This window comes from Archocentrus centrarchus, unplaced genomic scaffold (genome assembly GCF_007364275.1).
Source record: "Archocentrus centrarchus isolate MPI-CPG fArcCen1 unplaced genomic scaffold, fArcCen1 scaffold_32_ctg1, whole genome shotgun sequence".
NCBI lineage: Eukaryota > Metazoa > Chordata > Actinopteri > Cichliformes > Cichlidae > Archocentrus > Archocentrus centrarchus.
In genome coordinates, this window is record NW_022060260.1 from 3,718,210 (window position 1) to 3,739,658 (window position 21,449).

Here is a 21,449-nt window from a genome sequence, read left to right on the forward strand (position 1 = left end):
CTGCAGACATAAACTGCTTTTAGAGCACATTAAATTCAAAATAAAGGATCAGTACTTACAAAACTACCACCAGATCAGGCATTTCTCTGCAAATTAGTGTCACTATTCCTTAAACAATAATTTTAAAGCCATTTCATAAGAATGTTTATGCACACTATCCTCACATGGACTCAATCAACAACAAGATGGGATGTGTATTCCTATGTCATTAAACCTAAAACAAAAATATGTGAATAAATTTTAGTCCATCTGTCCCTCCTTTTACTTAACCGCTTATCGAGTTCCAGGATTGATGGAGTCTATCCTAGCTGTCAATGAACATAAATATTCACAGTATTACATAAACACCTCCAGTCTGAGTATAATGTCTCAAACTAATTTTGATTGTCTGTCTGCCTGTCTGTATTTTACAGATGAAAGCTTCATGTGTTTAACCAAACACGAGCCTGTTGGCGTATGTGGAGCCATCATTCCAGTAAGTCCACAGTAATAAAGTGTGAAAGATTTCTGCATAACTTTAATCACACAGACAATGAGGTGCATGTAATCAGAATAAAACAACAAAACATTGTTAGACTCTGTGTCTCTCCCTTAGGTTTAAAAAAAAAAAAGTGCCACTGGCTGTGTTTCTTTTTCCTAACACAGCAATAAATTTTAACAGAATGAGATCGAGCTGCCACGGCGCTCAGCCCTGGTAAACTGTTTGGCACCTTATCCCTGTTTGCAGCTGAAGGTTTCTGTGATCTAATATAATACAAATTACTAGTTAGTTCATTAAAATGTAATAAGTAATAACTTTTTATAATACATCAAAGTAATGTTACATTACATTTGATTAGTTTTATAATGAAGCACTGGGGCCCTATCCTGAAGCCAGACCTGGAGAGGAAGCATGAGGGAGAGCCCCTGGTGGCCTGGCCTTAGCCCATGGGGCCCATCCAAGTGCAGCCCAAAGAGCCAACATGGGCACACCCTCCTATGAGCTCACCACCTGCAGGGGGAGCCGTACAGTCAGGTGCAATGTGTGTTGGGTGGCAGTCAAGGGTGGAGGTCCAATCCCCAGATATTGAGGCTAGCTCTTGGGACATAGATCACCTCCTCTCTGGTGGGGAAAGAGCCTGAGCTAGTTGTGCGTGAGGTTGAGAGATACTGGCTAGTTATAATCAGGCTCACCTCAAGGTTTGTGAGACCTGGAGGGGCATGACTGGAAGGAAGAGCTTGTCTGATCTGAGAGTGGTGTTCTGTTATCGGACTTTTATATTAACTGCTGTTTGTCCATAACAAACACCATGTTTGAACATAAGGGTCTTCATGCATGTGGCATGAGGACACCCTAGGTCACAGGTTGAAGATCAATTTTGCCATAATTTCATCAGATCTTTGGCTGCATTTCTTGGATACTCAAGTGAAGAGAGGAGCTGATCTGTCAACCAATCACCTGTTGGTGAGTTGGATCAGGTGTTGGAGGTGGATGTTGGACAGGCTTGGCGTGCCCAAATGTATAGTGAAGGTGCACTGGGAGCATCTGGCAGAGGCCCTGGTGCATGAGATCATCGATTCCCACTGTTAGCAGAACGCTGACAGCATTCCAAGGGAGGCTGTGGATGTTGAGTCAGAATGGACCATGTTCCACATCTCCACTCCTGAGGCAGCTGCATGGAGTAGTGGGTGCAAGGTAGTTGATGTCTGTTGTGGTTGTAATCAACAAACCAGATGGTGGACGCCAGAGGTGAAGGGAGCCATCGAGCTGAAGAAGGAGTCCTATCAGTCTTGGTCAGCCTGCGGGACTCCAGAGGCAGCTGACAGGTACCAACAGGTCAAGCAGAGTGTAGCTCTGGCAGTAGCTTAAGCAAACACTCAGGTATGGGAAGAGTTTGGAGAGGCCGTGGAGCAAGACTTTCAGTCAGCCTCAGAGTGATTCTGGCACACCTTCAGACAACTCAGGAGGGGAAATTGATGCTCCACTCACACTGTGATTAGTGCACGTGGGATGCTGCTGACTTCAACTACGAATATCATCAGGTGGTGGAAGAAATATTTGGGAGGAAGCAGAGTCTGGGAACAAGGAGGATAACACCAATCACTAGGGACAAGATCACTAAGGTCGTAAGTAACTCCTTGGTGGCAGGGTTCCTTCGGTGGATGAGATTCACCCTGAGTCCCTTAAGGCTGTAGATGTTGTGGGGCTGTCTTGAAACTCCCCTGCACTATCATATGGACATCTGGGGTGGGGCCACTGGAGTGGCAGATTAGGGTGGTGATTCCCATGTTTGGGGGGGGGGACCATAGGGTTTGCTCCAAATATAAGGGGCTCACACTACTCAGCCTTCCTGGGAAGGTCTGTGCCAAGGGTACTGGTGTACCTGAGATTCAAGAGGAACAATGCGTTTTTTGTCCCGGTTGTAGAACACTGAACCAGCTCTTTATCCTCCCAAGGATATTCTAGAGTGCACTGGAGGTTGCCCGTCCAGTTTCCATGTGCTTTGTGGACTTGGAGAAGGCATTTAACTGCATCCCTCGTGGGATGATGTTGAAGGTGCTTTGGATGTATGGGGTATCAGGTCCTGTAAACCACTGTGAAATGTTTGTCCTTATTGCTGGCAATTCCCAGTGAGTGCTGGATTTTGCCAGGGGTGCACTTTGTCACAACTCTATTCATAATTTTCACGGACAGAATTTTTCTACCTTCACCAGTGATTACAAACTCTGGGTAGTGACCGAAAGAGTAAGATCACAGATACAAGTGGAGGAAATGAGCTTCATCTGAAGGCTGGCTGGCTTATCCCTTAAAGATAGGGTGAGGAGTTCAGTCATTGCTGGGGACTCAGAGTAGAGCTGCTACTCCTGTGCATCAAAAGGAGCCAGCTGAGGTGGTTTGGGCATCTGACTAAAAGCCCTGACCTCAACCCTACTGAAAATTTGTGGACAATGCTTAAAAGTCAGATCCGTGCCAAGAAAACCAACCAATTTCAATTCTAACTCTACCAATTCAGCCAGGATGAGTGGTGAAATATATATATATATATATATATATATATATATATATATATATATATATATATATATATATATATATATATATATACTTTTGATCCAGTATTTATACTTTTGGCACTGTGTGGATTAAAGAAAATCCAAAATAATTTCACACTTGTGCACCCGATTCTAGTTTTTTTTTAAGTCATTAAAGATGTATGCTGTATAATCATTTCACCCTAGAAAAGGAACAGTTAACAATCCTGGAATTTCTTGGCAAATTGTTTTGGGCCCAGATATGGGCCCTAGTATTGTTAAAGGTTTAAAGAAATCATTAAAAGGCCAAACGTACCATGACATTGATGCCCATGATAAGTGTATGTAAACCTTTGACCACAACTGCTGATTCTGAGACTCCTAACTCCTGCCAAAAGAAAGCATTCCAGCATTAAGTAAAATGTTAGCACTAGAATCAATGTTACACTGTCCATTTGAGCTTTTTATCACTATAAATGTTTTCAAATGCAACCTCTTTCTAATGAGCATAAGAAACTGTAACTGAATTAAATACTTTTTCTCTGTATTTATAACTCATTGCAAACATGTATTTGGGGGTTTGTGTTAGTGTGCCAAAGCTTTCCTTCCCAAAAACTGGCAGCATAGTTTACATGCTGTACTGTAACCAGCTCCATTAATTCATTCTTCCACTGGACTCACAGAGATCAAGGTTTAATCAATCTTTTTCAAATAGTTGCACTAATGCAGCTACTACAGGTGCTGGTCATAAAATTAGAATATCATGACAAAGTTGATTTATTTCAGTAAATCCATTCAAAAAGTGAAACTTGTATATTATATTCATTCATTTCACACAGACTGATATATTTCAAATGTTTATTTCTTTTAATTTTGATGATTATAACTGACAACCAATGAAAACCCCAAATTCAGTATCTCAGAAAATTAGAATATTGTGAAAAGGTTCAATATTGAAGACACCTGGTGCCACACTCTACTCAGCTAATTAACTCAAAACACCTGCAAAGGCCTTTAAATGGTCTCTCAGTCTAGTCCTGTAGGCTACAAAATCATGGGGAAGACTGCTGACTTGACAGTTGTCCAAAAGACGACCTTTGACACCTTCCACAAGGAGGGCAAGACACAAAAAGTCATTGCTAAAGAGGCTGGCTGTTCACAGAGCTCTGTGTCCAAGCACATTAATAGAGAGGCGAAGGGAAGGAAAAGATGTGGTAGAAAAAGTGTACAACAACAGGGATAACTGCACCCTGGAGAGGACTGTGAAACAAAACCCATTCAAAAATGTGGGAGATTCACAAAGAGTGGACTGCAGCTGGAGTCAGAGCTTCAAGAACCACCACGCACAGACGTATGCAGACATGGGTTTCAGCTGTCGCAGTCCTCGTGTCGAGCCACTCATGAACAAGAGACGGCGTCAGAAGCTTCTCGCCTGGACTAAAGACAAAAAGGACTGGACTGCTGCTGAGTGCTCCAAAGTTATGTTCTCTGATCAAAGTCAATGTTGCATTTCCTTTGGAAATCAAGGTCCCAGAGTCTGGAGGAAGAGAGGAGAGGCACAGAATCCATGTTGGCTGAGGTCCAGTGTAAAGTTTCCACAGTCAGTGATGGTTTGGGGTGCCATGTCATCTGCTGGTGTTGGTCCACTGTGTTTTCTGAGGTCCAAGGTCAACGCGGCCGTCTACCAGGAAGTTTTAGAGCACTTCATGCTTCCTGCTGCTGACCAACTTTATGGAGATGCAGATTTCATTTTCCAACAGGACTTGGCACCTGCACACAGTGCCAAAGCTACCAGTACCTGCTTTAAGGACCATGGTATCCCTGTTCTTCATTGGCCAGCAAACTCACCTGACCTTTAACCCCATAGAAAATATTTGGGCTATTGTGAAGAGGAAGATGTGATACACCAGACCCAACAATTCAGAAGAGCTGAAGGCCACTATCAGAGCAACCTGGGCTCTCATAACACCTGAGCAGTGCCACAGACTGATCGACTCCATGCCACGCCGCATTACTGCAGGAATCCAGGGAAAAGGAGCCTCAACTAAGTACTGAGTGCTGTACATGCTCATACTTTTCATGTTCATACTTTTCATGTTCATACATTTCTAAAAATCCTTTTTTTGTATTGGTCTTAAGTAATATTCTAATTTTCTGATATACTGAATTTGGGGGTTTTAATAGTTGTCAGTTATAATCATCAAAATTAAAGGAAATAAACATTTGAAATATATCAGCCTGTGTGTAATGAATGAATATAATATACAAGTTTCACTTTTTGAATGGAATTACTGAAATAAATCAACATTTTCATGATATTCTAATTTTATGACCAGCACCTGTATTTAGTATGTCAGCAGGTTACAGGAGAACAATTGTGTCATGGCTCTTCAAAGACCCTGCAATATTAATGCAAGAACACCAATGATCAGACTAAGGAAGTCCAAATTAAGAATTTGTTCTCCTAAATGTTGTCTTGCAGTGTTGTTTAATTGTGTTATATGATTTTTTTTCTGTTGTGGTGATTGCCACAAAACATGTTCAACATTTAAAAATAAACTCGGAGTTGATTAACTCTGAGATTGGCAACCCAGAGGTTTTGGTTCCAGAACAGCTGATCAGTCACTACAATCAATTTTGAGTATGTTAAGCACATGCATGAGTACAGTAAGACAGCCATTATTAACAGAGTTCCAATACCAGGATTCACCGGCAACAGGTAAAGAGCAGAGCCTCTATTTTAATCCAGTGGACCGGGGATTAGGAACATGTTTTAGGAACACATCTTAAAACAGGAAGGAAAAAAAGTAATTTTAATTTGCTTGGACTACTCTGTTATCATCACAGGCAGAATAAAAGTTTGGTATAAAATATATGATTTTTTATAATGTCTGTGGTTTTAAAACAAAAATTGTTTATGCTTCAGTTTATGATTATTTCGTTGTTTGAATAATTACACTGTAAAAATGTAATCTATACTGATTAAATGTAACAACTTCATGTTTTTTATAGAGAATTTCTGCCATTGCAGACAGTGTGGGGAGCATGGTTTAGGTCCCAAACACAGTACTCAGGAGACTGTCGTAACATAAATGCTTTATTGTTGGACTCATAAGCAAAACCTCTGCAACACACGAAAGAACACAGACAATGTATATACACTACATAATGAGAAAGAGAAACATCCAGGGGGAACAGGTGAACACAATGCACAAGATACAACACACTATCAAAATAAGGCAGGAAGTGAAAAAACACAGAGACCAAGACTAAGGCATGTGAACTTGACATACAAACTGGGAAATAAACACACAGAAGAAGGCATACAGAAGAACACAACAAAGGCAGAGCAAACTTAACACCAAAGTACTACAGCTAAACACTCACGACAGGACCTGCCAAGTAAAAATACAAAAATCCACAACCAAAAATACTTCAGGAATCCAAACTAAGAACCAAACTAGGAAACACAACAAAATACCTTTAACAGAATACCAAAGAGCAAAACATAATGATGGGCAAACAGCCCAGGATCATGACAATTTCATTATTTCTGCCATTACTGGATAAAACTTCTTAATGAGATTTACAGAAAAACTTTAAAATGTTCCCCAGTTGAACCATGTCGAATCTGATCTAATCTCAACTTTCTCAGATAATGACTCTCTTACAGCCATAGCAGAGATGTTTTACTGAATTGCTGTTAGAATAGAATAGAATAGAATACCTTTATTTGTCATTATACAGAATGTACAGTGAGATTGGAGAATAAAGACTTAAGTAATGGCTGGGAAATGGCTGGAGCCGAACTGGTTGATGGGAACTGGACTGGGTAATCTGTTAAGAATGAAAGGATGATGGAAATGAAAGTTATCAGCCTACAGAGGGCTGGATTTAAAGACATAGCAAAAATTAAAGTGAAAAAAATATGCAACAGGCTAGTGCAGTTTGCCACAAATCAAAATGGAACTCAGTAGTTTGTATTGCCTCCACATACTTATATGGATACCTGACAACATCGGAGTGTGCTCCTAATGAGACAACAGATTGTCTCCTGGGGAATCTCCTCCTGGGTCTGGAACAGGGCCTCACTGAGCTCCTGTAAAATGGTAAATGGACTCGTTCTTATATAGCACTTTTCTACTCTGTCTGAGCACTCCAAGCACTTATACAACACGTTTACATTTACCCATTCACACCCATTCATACAAGCACTTCCATGAGTAACTAAGCTTAGTGCTTTTATTGTCTAACATTCCATAAATGTCAACTAGTTTGTGAAAATGTACAGAAAGTTGAATTCAGCTACTAACTCTTCAGTTTTGGAAATATGTGTGTTGGGAGGTTGTCAGAGAGTGGAAGCATATTGACCCTGTGCAAATGAAAACGTAACTTCTTCAGTTGCACAATGGATGCTGACATGATCAATCACATTGGACACTAGGAAAATTATTGGGGACAATGTGTTGAGCTAATGTACAGTACCAGTCAAACGTTTAGACCGTGTGTCCAAACTTTTGACTGTACTGTACTGTACTGTATTTTTGTATATTTTGTGTAAATGGTGCTATGTAGCATCATGTACTCAGCAAATCAACACAACAGTACACATGATTTTTCCAGGTCTAAACCACATCATGCCTTTCAGCTAATCCTGCTAAACTCAGTCATCTTTATAGCAGTGTTTTAGCTAAAAGTCAGACATTATATCATTGTATGAAGAATGATTTAGTAAATTACTTCTTATTCGTAAATTGTAACTCTGGTTGCAGTAATTTAACATGGTTTTCTTCTGTCTGTGCTAGTGGAACTTTCCTCTGCTGATGTTCATGTGGAAGATAGCACCAGCCCTGAGTTGTGGAAACACTGTGGTGATTAAGCCAGCAGAGCAGACCCCCCTCACAGCTCTCCATGTGGGATCACTCATTAAAGAGGTCTGATGTCATGCTCAACATGCACATGGGGATTCCAGCCCAAAGCTGAGACATTTGGGTTTTAAACCTCTGATAGTCAGGACATGTATTCTTACAGAAATTCTTACAGCACCGCTCTGCTTCTACTATTATGTTTTCATAGTGATTGCTTCCTCCAGAGAGACCCTCTGGACTTGAACACATCAAGTATGGTTTGTGTGTGTGATGAGAAGAAACCTATAAGTCCTTCAGTCCCGTAAATTTGAGAAAATACAAAAAGATTCTTGTTTTGTATAGAGACCTCACACCGGGTGTAGTTATGACTTTAATTTTATTCTTTAAAATATCTGCACATTTAGTCTGATGGGACCTTTTTTGCAGCTTCACACATTGAAACACAGGCTTCAAGCAATGGTGACTTTCCTGCTTCTAAAGAAAAAATGAGAAAAAGAAAATACTCCAGGATGTATTAAAATTTTCATTCCCGTGTGTGGGGAGATACAACAGTGTGCAGCTGGCAAGTTAAAGGCAGTGAAACAACTGGGGTCAGGCAATCAGACAGGTGGTAGCAGAGAGCTGAGAATCACATTTTTGTTTGTTTTGTTTTAACTAAAAACTAAAGGTAAACTAATTAACATGACTGAGTTGTATTTTCTGTCATTGCATTTGCTTACAAGAACATCTATCTACAAATGCTTTTTCAACTGTTGACCGAATTCTAAACTTCTTGTTGTGCAAGAGGTGCTAAAATATAAATATAAAAACAAAAATACAAAATTTTGTATAATGTACCACTGCTTACTACTAAATATAGAAGACTGGTAGATATAAATATGATAGCCATACACAGAGCTACAGTTAAAGAAGCTGAAAAGAGTGTTAAAAAAGGCTTTAGCATCAAGACCTACTCTGTTAGACAAATGAAGTAAATGTATGATTTGTTATCTGGGAAATGAAATAACTGGTGAATGCCTGTATTAACATGTTCACTGTATTTCCATTTAAGGCAGAATTCCCTCCTGGAGTTGTGAACATCATTCCAGGGTTTGGTCCCACAGCAGGAGCAGCCATTGCCAGCCACAACGACATAGACAAAGTGGCCTTCACTGGCTCTACAGAGGTACGGGGTGTAGTCTCACGCAGGTCTACTGCATAATCATAATTTTAATCAAAGAATGAAAGTACTTTCCTGCCTTAATAGAATTGATCAGATCAACAATATCGAGCTTGCTACTATAAATATTTTTGCCATGTGAGTCTTCTGACACACTAGTAAATTTCCATCCATCCATCCGTCGATCTATCCATCCATCCATTTTCTTCCGCTTATCCGGGACTGGGTCGCGGGGGCAGCAGCCTAAGGAGAGAAGCCTAGACCTCTTACTTCCTAGCGACTTCCTCCAGCTTATCCAGGGGGACACTGAGGCATTCCCAGGGCAGCCAAGAGATATTATCTCTCCAGCCCTCCAGGAGGCATCCTAGTCAGATGCCCGAACCACCTCAACTGGCTCCTCTGGATGTGGAGGAGTAGCGGCTGTAATCTGAGCCCCTCCCGAATGACTGCATTCCTCACCCTATTTCTGAGGAAAAGGCCAGCCACCCTTCAGAGGAAGATCATTTACACCACTTGTGTCCGCAATCTTGTGCTTTCAGTCACTACCCAAAGCTCGTGACCATAGGTGAGGGCAGGGACGTAGACTGACCGGTAAAATCCTCAGCTTTGCTTTTACACTCAGCTCTCTCTTTACCACGGCTTTGTCACCAGCACAGAGTGCACAACTAACCTTGATGTTGTCATCTTTAGCTGACACAGACTCACAATAGTGTCTGTATTTCAACTAGAAAACACGCATCTCTCTCCTCCCTCCATTGTTTACATTTGTGTCGCTGTGCTGTTATTGTCCTCATGCTGAAAATGGGACTTAACTGTCGCATCAGCCAGATGTCACTCCCCGAGACACAAGAAGAAAGCAAAAATATATCTTTGTACTGAGGAAAATGACAAAAAAGTAACGCACAGTGACTTGGATAAGTAACTTTAATTTGATTACTGGACTGCAAATAGTAACGCGTTAGATTACTCGTTACTGAGAAAAAGTAGTCAGATTAGAGTAACGCGTTACTGAAATCACTGTCCACCGCCCAGCTATAGCTTCAGTTGAAGTCAGCAACACCCCACCCATTCTATATACCATTTGAGGAGAGCAACACTTTCCACTCCTGAGTTGCCTGGCGGATTGCCAGAATTGCTTCAAGGCCATCCAAAAGTCTTTTTCCATGGCCTCACCGAATTCCTCCCACACCTGACTTTTTGCTTCAGCCAGGTACCACTTGACCTGCCGGGATCCGTCAGCTGCGTCCAGAGTCCATTAGGCTAACCAAGCTTGTTGGCTCCCTTTACCTTTGGTGTCCACCATTTGGCTCTGGGATTACCACCATGACTAAGCAGCAGCCTCAACAATGGAGGTGCGGAACATGGTTCATTCTGACTCAGTGTCCTTACCCTTCCTTGGAGTGCTGTCAAAGTTCTGCCGGAGGTGGGAGTTGAATATCCAGCATACTGGGGCCTCTGCCAGGTATTCCCGGTACATCCGCATTATACGTTTAGGGGCACCAGGTCTGTTCAGCATCCACCTGATCCAAGTCACCACCAGGTGGTGATCAGTTGACAGCTCAGCCCCTCTCTTCACCCAAATGTCCAGAACAAATTGCCGCAGAGCTGATGATATCGTTACAAAATTGACCATCTACCTGCGACCTAGGGTGTCCTGGTGCCAAATGTGGTTGTTGTTATGGACAAGCTGTGGTTTGCACAGATGTCTAAGAACAAAACACCACTTGGGTTCAGATCAGGCAGGCCGTTCCTCCCAGTCACACCCCTCCAGGTCTCACTGTCATTGCTCACGTGAGCAATGAAATCTCCCAGTAGGACAATGGAGTCACCAGATGGGGCATCCTCCATTTGGCGCATTAGCGTAAACAACAGTCAAGACCCGTTCCCCAGCTCGAAGGTGCAGCTCCAACGTACATGCAGCAAGCCGAGGGGATGCAAGAATACCCACCCCAGCTCGCCACCTCTCATCAAGGGCAACTCCAGACTCCAGCCCCTCTCAATTAGACTGGTTCCAGAGCCCACTGAGGTGAGCCTGACTATATCTAGCCAGTATCTCTCAACATCATGCAAAAGCTCAGGCTTCTCCCCCACCAAAGAGGTGATATCCCATGTGCCAATAGGCACCCTCGATAGCTGGGGATCGGTCTGCCAGGGCCTCCCTGTCCGCTGCAGAACATGCATTGCACCCAACCTCTATGATGCCTCCTGCGGGGAGTGGGCCTACAGGAGGATAGTAAATTTCTGTAACAATGATTACATTAAGGTAGATTATAGAAATGACGCAATGTAGATGTAATGTACTTCCAATGTAGATTAGAGGTATGAAAACAGAAGGAAATGTTATTAATGTTGGCTAGTGGCAAAGTACTGCTAATAATATTTATTCTAAGTTGATGATGCCAGTAAATCAGACCATTCAGAAAATAAATCATAAAACTATTTTTTGAACAATGTTTTCTGTTATCAGTACCATTTAAAGACCTATCAGAGCTGCTTCAGCTCTAACAGGCCTTGTTATGTGCAGGTCGGCCAGCTGATCAAAGAAGCAGCGGCCAAAAGTAATCTGAAGAGAGTGACACTGGAGTTGGGAGGCAAAAACCCCTGCATCGTGTTTGCAGACTGTGACTGTGAGTACATGTGCTCTGTGTCTCTCTCTGCTTTATTCTGAATTGCAGCATCAATATGTTGGAGTTTCATGCAGAGGCGTCACAAAGTGACCTGTTATCCAATGCTGCAGTTTCCAATGTATCAATCATTCTACTTTCTGAGTTATTGAACTCAGAATTAACTAACCAGTACAATACTACTATGGCTAGAGCTGTACCATTGTTAAATATTATATGATGGCATTTGACTAATGATATTTATTTGCTGACAGTCCATTGTCATATCAATGCATTTTTTTTTTGTTACCAAAACTTCCGGTTTTATGCATTGTGTTCTTGTTTTTTAAACACAGACACTTAGAAAAAAACACACATTTTCTATGAATAAATACATTTCTATTGAAAAAATGTTTTAGGGTAAATGTCATAATGTCAGGATTTCTTTTAATAATTTTCAGCTATAGTAGTAGCAGTAGTTACATTTATTGTCCTGTTGGAAATTTCATCTGTTTCTTGTGGCAACTGTCACATAAGTACAACCACAACAATAAAAATATCACAGTATGTACAAAATGTGAAAAACAAACAAACATATCCCACAAGCCCACAGACACCAGTTGTCACAGCATCAGAAGTGTAAAATTTTGTGGGGATTGTAGGTGTTAAAAAAAAGTAGACCATGCAAGCAAAGAGAAACAAAATGTAAATTAGATCCCTTTATAAATGCACCCTTAAATGCACTGAGCATCATTAACAGTTTATATGTAGAAGGTGTAATTGTGTGTTTCTACAGTGCAGATGGCTGTGGAGGAAACGCAGAAAGGAGCCTTTTATAATCAGGGTCAGTGTTGTACAGCTGCATCACGTGTCTTTGTGGAGGACAATATTTATGAGGAGTTTGTGCGTCGCAGCATAGAAAATGCCAAGAAGATTGTTATTGGAGACCCACTGGATCCCCAGACAACACATGGGCCACAGGTATGAACAAGCCGTAGCATCACAGAAAACGAATAGGCAAACACTGTAAGCAAACCTTTAATACTTGATGATTTTTTAGACACTTGAGGAAAAGTAATTTGCGTGGACCATAATTGGTTACACATCCAGCAAATAATTATTTACACTTGTGCTTTTGTCAGTTACGCCCATACAGGAAGTCTGGGCTGGCTCTCCATTTAACAGGCCTGAGTTTCTGATTGCAAGGGGTATTCCCCAACAGGCAATGCATAAACTGTTTAAGCCGGTGGTGAGGAGACTCACCCAGCTCTTACTGACTACCTCCAGATGTCAACCCCTCTACCCTCTGATGAAACACTGCCTGAGTAGCCTTGGGTCAAGTGCAATTCTTCAGCCACACCCATTAACAGCACCTCTCCTGTATAATCCTTGCTCATGGCTGTATCCTTAGAAGGACCTGGCATACATGGGCTGGGTCCTTTGAAGGATGTGAAGACTGCAAAGGCCGGAAGTGAGTGACTATTCGGATGGTCTAGCCTACAAAGGTTCAGGTTACTTGGCAAGCGTGACACTAGTTGCTAGAAACCTTTTGGACAGAAATGAAGATGAAAATCTTTAATTTATCTACTTTATCTTACTTTTACTGAGATATTTCATTGGTATGTGATGCATCTGAGGCTGAGAGACAATGGGCCTAACAAGATTGTTAAGCTACATTTTCTCAGCCAACAGCAATGTTAACATTAGCTAGTAAACAACAGTTGACTAATGTATTTCATTAGTGGCTGTCATCTCATTTGGGCAATATTTTAATAATATAAAATGGCCAACATTAAATATTTTGTATTAATGTATTAAATATATATAATAAAAAATAGAAGGACAGATGTAAATGTGTCCCATTATATGTGGAAATTTAACCAAAACAGGAAACTATATTGTGAGGTGTCGTGGTGTTTTCTGTTCTTTTTGTGGAGTTCTATTTTGTTGTAGTTTTGTATTCTGTTTTTGGTTATAGTTATTATCATTATTTGGTGGTTGTTCTGATTTCCCTGTGTTCTCGTCTTCCCGTGTCTTTGTTTCTCTTTGTGTCTGTCTCCCCGTGTCTTGACCCCTGTTTAGTTTCCTCTGTGTGACAGTCCTCTGTGGTGTTAAGTCTGCATGTACCATGTTGGGTTACTTCCTGTTTTATTTTGACAGTCTCCTGTTCTCTGTACTTTGTTTAGTTTTGCTTCCCCTGTGTTATTAGTTTCATTTGTTGCACCTGTTGCTCCCTGCTCTTGCCATTTTCTCTGATGTGTGTATTTATTGTGTCTGTTTGTTGTAGTTTTGTATTCTGTTGTATTCATGGATACTTTGGCATGGAAAGGGACAGAAGAATGTATGGTTGTGTAGCAAGGAGAGGACAGCAGAAGAACACCAAAAACCCTCAGTTTTTCAGTGTTCTTTGTTGTGCTGTTGTTGCTGTTGTAGCATGGTAGTTTGTTTGTGTTTAGTTCTGGCACTGTCCAGCCCTGTATAGCCTTGGTTATTGTCCCTGTCCTTCCTTTAATAAAAAAATTATCCTATCAATTAATGTTAATCTCCAAAATTTGTTAACATTATTTCATTATGTCAGTCATCACACGCACAATAGTTCTTCTATTGTCAAAGTCTAAATTCTATTGTCTGTCCACATGTACAAGTCATGAGTTTGAGTTGTAAAACATATTAACTGAGTGCTGCACTCAGTTAATATGAGATTTGTAATTGTGGAGGAGTCTACTCAGATAAAGATTTTATGTTAAATGGTGCTTATATACAGTAGAACTTTTCTTCTACTCTATACAGCATGTCCCATTCATCTATTCATACAGTAACATACATCTAAGTGTTTTCCACCTAACATTCAGACCCCGACGAAGGCATCAGGAGCAACTCAGGGTATTTTGGCCACGGACACTTTGGCATGGAAAGGGACAGAAGAATGTATGGTTGTGTAGCAAGGAGAGGACAGCAGAATTTATGAACATGCAGAGGACAGCAGAAGTTGGCTGTAGATTACTGTTTGGTTACTGAATCTATAGAAAAACAGAAAGCAACAGGATGTCATGAGATTCCAGTGCTGCAGTCCACAATTTGTTTCCACAGTAGATTTTTTTAAAGCTAATGTTCCACATCTGAAAATCTACACAAGAGTGCCGTGGACACTTTGACACAAAAGAACATTCAGTTATCTTTAAATAAGGGACGCACTTCAAGATTTTTGACCATCCTTGTTTACACAATGTTAAAGGAACTTGTCATTTTTGTGGCATTTGATTGACACAAAAACGTTGTTTTACAAATTTATTACGTTAATTAGGTTTTAGACTTTTTTTTAGAAAAGGTTTTACCTTTTTACAGGTAAACTACAGTGTTTTGCTGCATAAATGAGCCGAATCCATCTGTAGAGGAAATGTTCCAAAACAGTTGAGAAAAACAAACTGTACAAAGTAAAATCACAGTAACACTGAGCTGAAATAGGTGAATGCTATATAATGTTTATCATGTAATGCCTCTCACATTGTACAGTCACTTTAGAAAGTAGTTAGACCAACTTACTTTTTGTCCATTTTATACTGTTATACATTTTCAACTGATGGAATTTCATCGATAGAACCATGCAAAAGTTTCAAACCACCTCTCATTTTGTTACATTTTGCGTCCAAGTAGCCAGACATTCTTGTCATTTTTAAAGTGGTGTTGAGGAACGGTCCTCCAGGCCTTCTGAGGGATTTTATTGGACATTGACTGCTTTTTCATTTTCAGGCCAGGCCAGAGTATAAATGATGCACCTAATACAAAGGATGAACCAGAGTTACATATAACAGACAACTTATCAAAGAACTCATTTTATATGGTATCTTTAGGCACTTAGTTACTTTTTCATTAGCTGAATCTATGAAAAATACCAAAGAAAACACAGTTTAACAGGCATGAGAATATTTTGCACCAACAAGGTGATTTCCGAAGAGCTACTAGCTGAAAACTTGCAGTGTGACCTTAAAAACTTTGAGGAAACTGGACGAGTGGAGGACAAAAGAAAAAGTGGCAAGGTTAAAAAAACTAACTACAGCAGATGAACAGTATCTGAAAGTCATATCTTTGAAAAATACAGGAAAAAAATTCATCCAAGACCTGACACAGAACCTGAGATATGCTTCTGGCCCTTCAGCTGATCTATCTACTGTTTGCTAAAGCCTCATCAAAAAGGTTCTCTGTGGAAGGATGGCTGTCAAGAAGCCATTCTTAAGCAAATATGTAGTTTTGTAAATATGTGCAGAGGAGGCCAGGAGAGAGACACAGCATTTGTAAATCATGGTGGAGGTTCTATCATGGTTTGGAGCTATATTTCAGCCAATATGCTGCTGAGAATCTTGGCAAACTTTATGAAATTATAAAAGTAGAAATAAACCATCCAATTTTGATCCACCATCACTTTTCAGCACGATAGTGATCCCAAAATTAAAAAAAAAAAAAAAAGGATCCAAACTACAGTTTACAGTTTATGCATTAAAACCATAACTGGTTAGAAAAATGCACAATGAACACTATCCATCATGGTATAGCCTCCCCAAAGCCATGACCTCAACATTATAGAAGAACTTGAGGATAATCTTGACAGAGAACAGAGCAGGAGGCAATCACCCTCCAAAGAAGAGCTGTGGATGTCCTTCAAGAAGCCTGGAGAACTGTTCCTGAAAAATATTTAATAAATTACAAGAAAGCTTGCCTGACAGAGTTTAGCTTGTGTTGAAGAATAATTGTGGGCATACCAATAATTGACTCTTTCGTGGTCCTGGGTCTTTTGCCTAGTGTTTTACATTTTTGTTTGTTTGTTTGTTTGTTTGGGGGGGTGTCTTTCAAGTTCTTTTATTGTTTTTGTTTTGTTTTTTCCAGTCCTCACACCCCCAAGACCACAAGGCAGCATCCACCCAAGCTCCCACCACCATAACCAGAGCAAACACACAGACACCACAAAACGGCACCCACAGCCCCCAGTCCAAGAAGCCATCAGACACCCATGTCCCCCAGCCACTAAGCACATAGGGAGATGGAACTACAGATGATCACCCCCACTAAGTGATGAAATTGATCAGTGGGGACCAGAGAGAATCAAATTAATCCAATTGGTTTTTAAAGGAGGCAGACATTGTTTCCAGACTAATGTAATCTAAAAGTAAATTCCTATAGTGAGTAATACTCAGATCGTTTTTGATTTGCGATTCATGAGGCTAGTTTTCGTAGCAATGCATAAGGTGGTAAGAACTATGTGTGACATGTTTGCTTCTATATCTAATTCACTTACATCATCTAAGATGCATATTTTGGATGAGGTTGGGATATCACAGTTAGTATCAGTTGGTGACCATGTGGATAAATTTTGACATATCCTCTGCTAGAGCCTCTGAACAGGTGAACAATACCATATAGCATGCATATAGTTCTCAGCACAGTTGCCTGTACAGTGAGTACATGTGTTTGAGTGTGTGAGGCCCATTTGGAACATCCTTTGTCCTATATAGTATGTTTTATGGAGAGTTTTGCATTGTATAAGGTGTAAGTTAGAGCTTTTATTCATTTTGAAGGTGTTTAAACAGATCTGTGTCCAGAGGTTTTCATCTGGGTTGATGGAAAGGTCTCGCTCCCATTTTGCATTTGGGAGGGAAATTAAATCATTAGTTTTTAACAACAACTTATACATTTTTGATAACAATTTAGGGGTGCAGAGAATTAGAAATTCTGTTACCCATACAGGAATTTCTAAATTCAGTTGATTTAAATTCAATCTTGCCTGAATGATGGACAACAATTGCTGATATTCAAGACATTTAGTGTTGCTGATTCCATATTGGACTGTCCAAAAAGCTTGATTTGGTTCATTCTGAAACTTACTGCAATCTATTGGTTAAGAAGTAGGTAAAAGTTTGGAAGTTCTAGACCACTGCTGAATTTTGACTTTTGTAGAGTTTTTAAGCTTATTCTTGGTGGTTGGTTTTTCCTGTAAAAAAAATGAAATGTTTGGAACTAGTACTTAAACCAAGCAACAGAGGGTTTGTTAGGGATCAATGAGAACAGATAATTGGTTTTAGGCAGAATCATCATTTTTACTGTGGCAACCCTCCCCATGAGTGATATAGGTAGAGTAGTCCAACGTGTAAGAGTATCCTCTATTGTTTTTAGTAGATGAATATGATTCAATCGCACCGAGTCTGACAGCCTGGCAGAAGAATTTATAGCTAAATATCTAATGTTGCCTGACTGTAGTGAGGTGGTGGAGGTGTTCTGAAAATTACAATTTACAGTAGAGGCAAAACTGTTGATTTACTCCAGTTGATGAACTAATCTGATATAGATGAGAACTTATCTGTGTGATTGTCTTTAGAAGCGAGGTTTGTGAGTTCTGTTACTGCTAAATATCTTTGTTTCTGGGTTTGCTTACGGATTAGACTTACACCTCTGCATCTTTCTGTTAGTTTGTCCTTAATTCTGGCCATTTTGAGTTTTGCATTCTAGTTTATTTATCCATGCTGCCTTGGTTCGGTCCACCCATCCACCCATCCATTCATTCATTTGCTTCCCCTCATCCTGTTCAGGGTCGCGGGGGGGTTGGAGCCTATCCCAGCTGTCATAGGGCGAGAGGCAGGGTACACCCTGAACAGGTCGCCAGCCTGTCACAAGGCCAACACAGAGAGACAAACAACCTTTCACACTCACATCCACACCTATGGGCAATTTAGAGTAGCCAATTAACCTAACCCCAGTAAGTGCATGTCTTTGGAATGTGGGAGGAAACCCACACAAGCACAGGGAGAGCATGCAAACTCCACACAGAGAGAGGGAGAGGCCTGGGCCAAGGTGGAATCAAACCCAGGCCTTCCAGATGGTATTCTAACTGTGAGGCAGCAGTGCTAACCACTGCTCCACCGTGCTGCCGTGGTTCAGTCTCTTTTTGTAATTTGTCACTATAATTAATTCACTGCGATTGTTTTCCTGCCCTCCTGAGTTCCTGTTTCCGTGTTTCGTTACTTCCTGTCTGTCTGTCTGTTATTGTTCTCTGGTTTAGATTCCTTGTTCCTGGTCAGCCTTTGTTTTGTATGTTGTTTAAGTGCAGAATTAAAGCTGATTTTTGGGTTTATTTCCTGTCTCCCATGCTCTCCATTTGGGTCCAAATCCTGCCAGACGTACATGAAACTTTCAAGCTCTTTGAAATTGTACAAACTCTATTTTTCCATCTTTTCATATGTTACAAGAAATCACTCTACTTATTTCCCATTTTCCTACCAAGACACAAACAAACAATGAATGGCTTGAGACTTTTGCACATTAGTGTAAATTAAATAACCCACAATACAAAGTTAAATGTTTTTAGACATTTTAGCAAAATTGATCAAAAATCAAAGACTGAATTCTCACCCTGGTCATGATGTCAGTCTGTGTTTAAAATTATCTCATTTCCTTGTATACTTGTGTTCTTGATTCTTTTTCCAGATTGACCAACAGCAGTTTGACAAAATCATGGATCTGATAGAGAGTGGGAAAAGGGAGGGTGCCAAGCTGGAGTATGGAGGAGAAGCTGTGGGTGAGAAGAGCCTCTTTATTCAACCTACCATCTTCTCCAGGGTCCAAGACCACATGCGCATCGCCAAGGAAGAGGTTAAGCATTTTTCTCATTGCGCTAGAAATGAACCCTACATGGACATGAAGGGGATAGTATTAGTGTGTGGAAATAAACCCGGACACTGGAAATGTGCTTTAATTATACAATAGACAGTACAGTGAGGTAGGTTGCTTAACCAAGTACCAATTTCCAATTTTCACCCTCACAGACTGCTAGACTTTGAGAACTTTGAAGTCTGTGAGAGTTTAGGGCTATCCTTCTTTCAAGCAATAAGTGTATGAGGGCTGTCTGACAGACAGAGGACAAAAGAAGCAACCAGCTTGAAAGTAACAAGACATGTACATGGTATGTATGTTTACAAGAGGAAAATAGCACGTGCTTTATTAGACAGTTTATCCATTAATCATTTTTTAAATGTTTGTTTAATGATGCTGATTCGGTAAATATGAGTAAAGTGATATAATTACCTCTTATCACCTCCAGGCTTTTGTCTTTCAGAGACAACAGTTCATGGAAGCCTGTTTATAAAGTTCAAAATTAATTACTAACTACTAACTCAGTTTTATCATTAATCTCTAAATTTTGACTGAAAAAGTATTCTGAAATTTGTATCTTGTTTTTTATTCTTTACATCTTTTTTTCTTTTCTTTCCCCAAACGGAGATGGGCTCCATTGTTCTGATCACTGCCACAAACACATCTTTTTGTTTGGTTCTTCAAACAAAATATAATCAAAAATCATTTTAAAAATACATCATAAACCTGGTTATAGGTTTATGACATGTTTTTCTTTTACAATTTCATTGAACAGATTATTTTGCAAGCCACAATGGATACCATCTGTCCATCCATTTTTTTCCGCTTAGCTCTGAGCAGCAGCTTCACCAGTGGAGGTGTGGAACATGGTCCATTCAAACTCAGTATCTTGCTGGTATCTCTCAACCTCACTCACTAGCTCAGGCTCCTTCACCACCACAGAGGTGACATTACATGTCCAGATAGCCGGGGATTGGTCCGCCAGGGCCTCGACCCTTGGCCACTGCCCGGCACACATTGCACCCAACCCTTACAGTGCCTCCTGAGGTGGTGGGCATACAGTAGGGCAGGCCTATGTCTCCTCTTCAGCCTGCATTCAGCTGGGCACCACGGGCTAATGCCCGGCCATCAGATACTCTCCCTCGAGCTCCCTCCCTAGGCCTGGCTCCAGTGTGGGGCCCTTGTAACCCTATCCCAGCCAAGGGTAAACAGTTCCCTTGATCTTCCATAGGTGTCGCTGGAATATCATAATGGATACCATACTTTTATTTATCATATTTTTACATAACATACTTGGAATAATTTTTGACTAATTTTTGATTTGATTAATTTGCATAGAGTAGATTGGAATATACTTATATTTGCCTCTGTCACCTGCATTATCCCAACATAAAAAAATTTGTCCAAACTTTCATGCCAGGGGCAGCATGGGAAATTAAATATATTGTTAAAGGCCATGAGCCCAGTGAATAAGTCTTAAGGAGTTTGTGTTGGAACATACACAGAATCTACTATATAATAAGATAAGATAAGATAAGATAGTGTTTATTTGTCACATGCACAGTTATACACAGTACAATGCACAGTGAAATGTATTTTGTACCTGCAACCATATATACACACACATATAAATAAGAAGAATAAAAATAAAAAAAAAGTAATTCACACTATACACTATACTCTATATACTATACACTATACACACTTTTATAAATTATAATATTTACATTGTGCAATAATGGTCCAGTTAGGGCTCAGAGTTGAGCAGACGGATGGCTTGTGGGTAAAAACTCTTCTTCAACCTTTCAGTCTTAGCCCTCAGGCAGCGGTAACGCCGGCCTGATGGGAGCAGGGAGAAGAGAGAGTGTCCGGGGTGGCTGGGCTGTTTTAGGATCTTCATGGCCCTCAGCCTGCACTGCTTGGTGTAAATGTCCTGCAGGTTGGGGAGGGTGGTTCTGATGGTCCGTTCAGCTGAACGAACCACCCTTTTTAGGGCCATGAAGTCCTGCTTGGTGCAGTTTCCCATCCAGGTGGTGATGCTCCCACGCATGATGCTCTCGATGGTGCAGGTGTAAAAGTTCCTGAGCACCTTGAGTGGGAGCTTGAAGTCTCTCAGCCGCCTGAGGAGGTAGAGACGCTGTCTGGCCTTCTTCACAGTGATGTTTATGT

At 40.6% G+C, this 21,449-nt stretch overlaps 1 protein-coding gene across 1 annotated transcript in view; it reads left to right on the plus strand.

The window, feature by feature from the left end:
- aldh1a3 (aldehyde dehydrogenase 1 family, member A3) overlaps positions 1-21,449 on the plus strand; it is a 56,132-nt gene that overhangs the window by 11,750 nt on the left and 22,933 nt on the right. Inside the window, exons 5-10 of the mRNA XM_030724123.1 lie at positions 414-475; positions 7,818-7,946; positions 8,932-9,045; positions 11,564-11,666; positions 12,439-12,623; positions 19,116-19,280. Coding sequence (XP_030579983.1) covers positions 414-475; positions 7,818-7,946; positions 8,932-9,045; positions 11,564-11,666; positions 12,439-12,623; positions 19,116-19,280 — 758 coding nt within the window. The remainder of the gene's footprint in view (positions 1-413; positions 476-7,817; positions 7,947-8,931; positions 9,046-11,563; positions 11,667-12,438; positions 12,624-19,115; positions 19,281-21,449) is intronic.